The sequence below is a fragment of the Gekko japonicus genome, unplaced genomic scaffold (genome assembly GCF_001447785.1).
Source record: "Gekko japonicus isolate JY-2015 unplaced genomic scaffold, Gekko_japonicus_V1.1 scaffold9554, whole genome shotgun sequence".
Lineage (NCBI taxonomy): Eukaryota > Metazoa > Chordata > Lepidosauria > Squamata > Gekkonidae > Gekko > Gekko japonicus.
Genome location: NW_015167347.1, coordinates 1 through 5,737, shown reverse-complemented (window position 1 = coordinate 5,737; position 5,737 = coordinate 1). Strand labels below are relative to the sequence as shown.

The window sequence follows — 5,737 nt, the reverse complement described above, 5'->3', positions numbered from 1 at the left end:
TCAATGGAACAGGCTTCCTCGGGAGGTGGTGGGCTCTCCTTCTTTGGAGGTTTTCAAACAGAGGCTAGATGGCCATCTGACAGCAATGTGGATTCTGTGAACTTAGGCAGTTCATGAAAGGGAGGGCAGGAAGGGTTGCCTCAGTGCTTAGTTCTTGTGGCCCTTTTTTATACACCCACTTTTTTACATGCCACTTTGGGGTCAGGAAGCAATCCAGGAGGTTTTTTGTCATCTTCTGGGTGTGGAACAGTGGTCACTGCGAGTGTGGAGGGGGAGGTATTTGTGAATTTCCTGCATTGTGCAGGGGGTTGGACTAGATGACCCTGGAGTGTCCCTTCCAACTCTATGATTCTACATGATTATTAAGAGCCCTATTTCCAAGGAAAAAGGCACATGGCAAACAAGGCCCTTCCTGTACCACCTGTTCCGCACCCTACAAGCAATCACAATAAATCATGTTGTGGTTTCAGTTAAATTTTAAGTCATTTTTCTTTTCCTTAACCATGTTGCTGGTAATCAAAAGCCACTCCAAACGCAAAACAAAACACACAAACCTGAAGAGCCTGCAAAGCCACAGGGTGGTATCTGAAAGTATCCTGGTTGTCAGTTTCCTGAGTCTCTCTCTGTCCAGTACAGAAATATATGCGGCCAGGCTGTGTCCTAGCAAGGCCATGTGGCCCTGCTCACCCACATTCTGGAGTCTACAAAATCAGAAAGACGTTACAATTACCTCTGTTATACAAACTTGGTGTCTCGTTTTTGCTTATCATATGTTTCTGAAAATATCCAGATTTCATTCAAAACAACCTTGATATGGTATTACAGCCTGACGCAAATTAAGCCATTTCTTTCCTGTTGACTCCAAACACTTTTTGCTTTAGGAAGACATGCGTGTGATGTAGTGTTCCCTCTAAGCTGAGTTAGTGCGAGCTAGCTCACAGTTTTTTTAGCCTCCGGCTCCAGAGCAAACTAATTTATGCAGTAGTCAAATTGCTTGCTCACAAGATTCCACAGCTTAGAGGGAGCATTGATGTGATGCAAGATCTTGCACTTCAAAATCAACTAGAGATGATTGTTTTTAAAAAGTCACCCTAGCTTATTCTGTACCTCTCAGGTGGCAACCATCTGTCATTTGCAAAATATCTCTCTTGATGAAATGCATTAAAAAACCATAAAACTGACCACAGATTAGATACTGGTTCCTGGGAAGCGAACACATGACCTCTTATTACTTTTCCAGCATTCTGCAGAAACTCTCTGCCCTCATGACCCCAATGGAAACAAGTTATCAGACATTTTATATATTTTAATGCAGACACAGAAGCTACAAGGTGGGAGCGACTCACTGAAAAGCAGCAATGAACCCTGGCACAAAGAGAAATTTAGGTTGGCAGTTAAAACTATTCTATTACAATTTCACCAAAAAAACAACCTTTCACAAACTGTCACCCAGTTAGCGCTTGTGATGATGAAGCTGGTTTGTAGGAACTGGGCTATGGAGTCAGGATCATTTCACACTGCACCAAATTGCCTTTAATAATGACTTCCTGGAAAAGACTTTAACAATTTAAAAAGTCCCTTCACACTCGGTTTAAATTAAGTATTTGAGGGGCACATGCCTCAGATGCAGAAGGACCCAGGTCTAATCCCTGACATCTCTGGTTAAAAGGATCTCAGACAGATGGACCCTGCAGAGCCACTGCCAAAAAAAGCTTAGGTCGGACTTGGGTGACCCAGAGGTCTGGCTCAGTAACCAGATTTGAATAACCTGCTTGCCTGAAAGGAAAACTAGCTTTTGCCCACACGCACTGCCAAGCAATAGAGCAGGTCATCTTCCATTCACATGCAAGCTACAGTTTTGTACAGTAATAAAAAAACCTTTTGGTATATAAACTTTTAAAAACCTTTTTGTATATAAACTTTACAAATTTGTATATAAACTTTAACTGCCAAGCAATAGAGCAGGTCATCTTCAATTCACATGCAAGTTACAGTTTTGAAAAAGGTAAAGGTAAAGGTTCCCTTGCTCGAAAGCCAGTCGAGTCCGACTCTAGGGTTGTGGTGCTCATCTCCGTTTCAAAGCCGAAGAGCCAGCGCTGTCCAAAGACGTTTCCGTGGTCATGTGGCCGGCATGACTAAACACCAAGGCGCACAGAACGCTGTTACCTTCCCACCGAAGTGGTACCTATTTATCAACTTGCAATCTCTTGCTTTCGAACTGCTAGGTTTTGTACAGTAATAAAAAACCTTTTTGTATATAACCTTTAAAAAGAGGATCATCTTGTGTTCAAGGCTTTCTTCTTTTTGAGCAAATATGGCATTCATCTCTCATAGGAATGTGTTTCTTAAGCATGTTCTCTCGCATTACACAATGTATATACATTTTAAATGAGTTTTCAAGTCTCAGTTATACACACACACACAATTGTGTTATAAAGGTAAATGAAGACCAGCTGCCATCAAGGACCAAGTGAAATCCACCTGTTCAGCCCAATCCCTTGCTGGCCTGCCTCTCTGCTGTCACACATCAAGACTGTTTTAATGTATAACTTAGTATTTAATTGCACAAAAACTGGCACACAAATTATCTATGTAAGTAAAAACCTGAGACAATATTTTGGCAGAGCACCTAAATGATTACCTGTAAGACTGCTGTGATTCCTCTTCCTCATCCCCATGCATAAGATTCTGAACTAACTGGAGAATGCTCACCATATCTTGTCCGCTGCAGAAAGTAAGGAAGAAATAAAATAAGGTGTTTTTCTACAAGTTTACAATGAAATTCAAGAGTTCTATCTTATACAGAAGACATATGAAGGAAAGTCTCAACTTCAAACAATATAAACATATAAATTCAATAATACACTTCTTAAAATGTTAACAAGGACATTACATTTTTCTTGTCTGTAAGCTGCTTGGAGTAGCTTGTCCAGCGAACAATCCTAAGCCCTAAAGTATGAAATTATAACACACAGGGGTCATTTCGTAGAAAAAGAGGTGCAGGAGCTCATTAGCATAACTTATTAGCATAACTCATTTGCATATACCATACCCCCTGACGTCACCGGAAGTGTGTCAGAAGGCAACACCCACCGCTCAGGCTCCATGGGACGATTTTGGATTGCTAGCTATTGGGGGGGGGGACACACGCAGATCTGTCCTCACAGAGGAGGGAGAGCTTGTACCTGAAAGTGGGGGGGGGGGCTCTGCAACTTACCTGGTTGCTTCTTGCTCCTTATGGCCTGACTGAGGGCTGCTGGGAGCAGGGGGTGGGGCTTGTTCCATGTGCCCACCCCCTGGGCTCCTTACTGCCGGAGCTCCGCTCCTGTGTGCTCCCGCAGGAAATGACCCCTGATAACGCATATTATTATGGGGATGTGGCTCACTTGTAGAGCCTCTGCTTTGCATGCAGAAGGCCCCAGGTTCAATCTCCTGTATCTCCAACTAAAAGGATCAGGAGGTAGGTGACGTGAAAGACCCTGGCAAGCTGCTGGCGGTCTGACTAAACAAGATTGACACACCGAGGGACTGAATCAGTATAAAGCAGCTTCATTTGTTCGTATGACTATAAATGTAATACAAAAGATTCACCAAGGATTCTAAAGAACCGGTACAGGAAACTCTCTATGGCTTCCTCTCTTCTTCCAGATCGTACAAGGCTCACAGTCCACGTCAATTTTCGATCCTCATTCCGTTTGGGAATGAGGATGAAGCAGGAGGGTAAGTAGCCGGGCCTTCTGACACACTTCCGGTGATGTCAGGGGGTGTGGCCTTCTGTCACTTCCGGTGATGTCAGGGGGCGTGGCATATGCAAATAAGTTATGCTAATGAGTTATGCTAATGAGCTCCGGCAGCTCTTTTTCTACAACAAGACCCCTGCGTACGACTATAAATGTAATACAAAAGATTCGCCAAGGATTCTAAAGAACCTTTGCTATGTGCCTTGTAGGGGGAAATATACCAATGATGAATAAAAATCTACATGCTTACGTACCTGCCTTGAAGTGGGCCAGGAATATCTTTTCTGGTATACTTCTTTTCATTATCTTCCTCTGCTGTCCTAGTTGGAACACACAATATTATGAGTTGCTTGTATTCTGCTCGCTTCCCCCTTCCACAACCACCTAATACTGTGGCCTAGCGCTATAAAAGAATGAATTGCATTTACTTATGTACATAGGAGAAAGTAAAGGGACACAACAGGGGATGCTGCAAGGTTAAGTTGAAAAAACCTCCTCGGGGCACCTGTGTCTATGTGGGGTCAGTGTTTGCATGGATTGACACAGGCAGATGCAGCTGCTGAGAGAGATGAAGTACATCATTTGTCACAGAAAACCCGCTGCTAGTTGTAATTAAGTATAATTCAAGAGGGGAAACAAAAACTAATTTTGTTAGAACAAAATATTGCTTTAAATAATGGCCTGTCCCACACCAAGTAGAAAGCTATCTCTAACAATGTCCATGCAATACTGATGGAGCGTGCTTGAAGGCTATTGTTGTCAGATACCTCTGATTGTCTTCAAGCATCTTCATGGCCTCGTTAAGATTCTTTCCAATTTCTGCTAAGGTACAGTCAACCACCTGTAATTTTAAATATGAAACATTCATGTTAGCCTTATGAACTGCCACTTTTCCCTATACACCAAAAAAACCCAGCATATATCAAACGGAGCCAACAGCATTCACTGCAGATGTGCTCTGAAAAATCCTCCGGTATATATAATTCTGTTTTGGACATAGACTCCCCTGAACATTCCAATTCTATTTTGGTCATGGACTCCCCTGAACATTCCAACACACTCCAAAATCAGTTTGCTCTCTGATCTGTCATTCAGAGGGTCTCCCTATCCGCTGGCTGCTTTGCCGGAGTCCTGCCTCCAACATTCTGAACAGTTTGCTCTTCCTCTCCCCCCCACAGCCAGTCAGAAGACAGAGGTCATTTGCATATGTGGCCTGATTCGCCTTTGCCTCGGAACACAGAGGTCGTTTGCATATGCAGCCTCACTGGCCTTTCCCTCTAACATTCTAAACAGTTTGCTGTTGATGTTCTGAGGTAAAATAAATTTCCCCTTAGTGTCTGTTGGGGGAAACCATGGTTGCAAATCTCCAGGTGAGGGCTAAAGATCACTCAGAATTACAACTGCTTTCCAGATGGCAGAGATCAGTTCCCCTGGAGAAAATGGTGGACTCTGTGTCCTTATATCCTGCTGAGATGGCCCCTGTATGACAGCCAATGTGACGTAGCAGTCAGGGCTTCAGCTATTAAAACTGATGTCCAGATGACCCAGATCAGTTCTTCTGGAGACAATGGCTGCTTTGGGCAGTGGATTCTATGGCATTATACCCTGCTGAGGTCCCTCCCCACCCAAAATCCTGCCCTCCCCAGGCTCTACCCTTCAAATCTGCAGGTATTTCCCAACCCAGAGTTGGCAACCATGTAATTGGCTATGAAACCACTTTCCAGACCCTTGGAACCCAGAAAACGTGGCACAGGAGGAGGTGCTTTTCTACCTAAACTGTGACTGCATAGCCCCAAATTAACAAAGGTTTTATGCCAAGTTCAAGTATTATGTCACTTAGCACAATACTGTCTATCCCAGTAGGCAGCTGCTGTGCAGGGTCTCAGGCAGGGAGAAGTATTTTTTATCACCTGCTTCTTAACTTCTTTTTAACTAGAGAAACCGCTGATGAACCCACATTTGCATTTACAAATTTATTTACATCCTGCTTTTCTCCC

General features: G+C 43.4%; 1 protein-coding gene across 1 annotated transcript; it reads right to left on the bottom strand.

The window, feature by feature from the left end:
* Positions 1-554: 554 nt before the first annotated feature.
* Positions 555-4,581, bottom strand: LOC107112131 (putative pyridoxal-dependent decarboxylase domain-containing protein 2; the record flags this gene model as incomplete). Its single annotated transcript, XM_015413203.1, has 4 exons — positions 555-701; positions 2,642-2,725; positions 3,995-4,060; positions 4,508-4,581. Coding segments are annotated over 4 exons (371 nt in total), but the record flags the coding sequence as incomplete, so codon positions are not given.
* Positions 4,582-5,737: the final 1,156 nt, after the last annotated feature.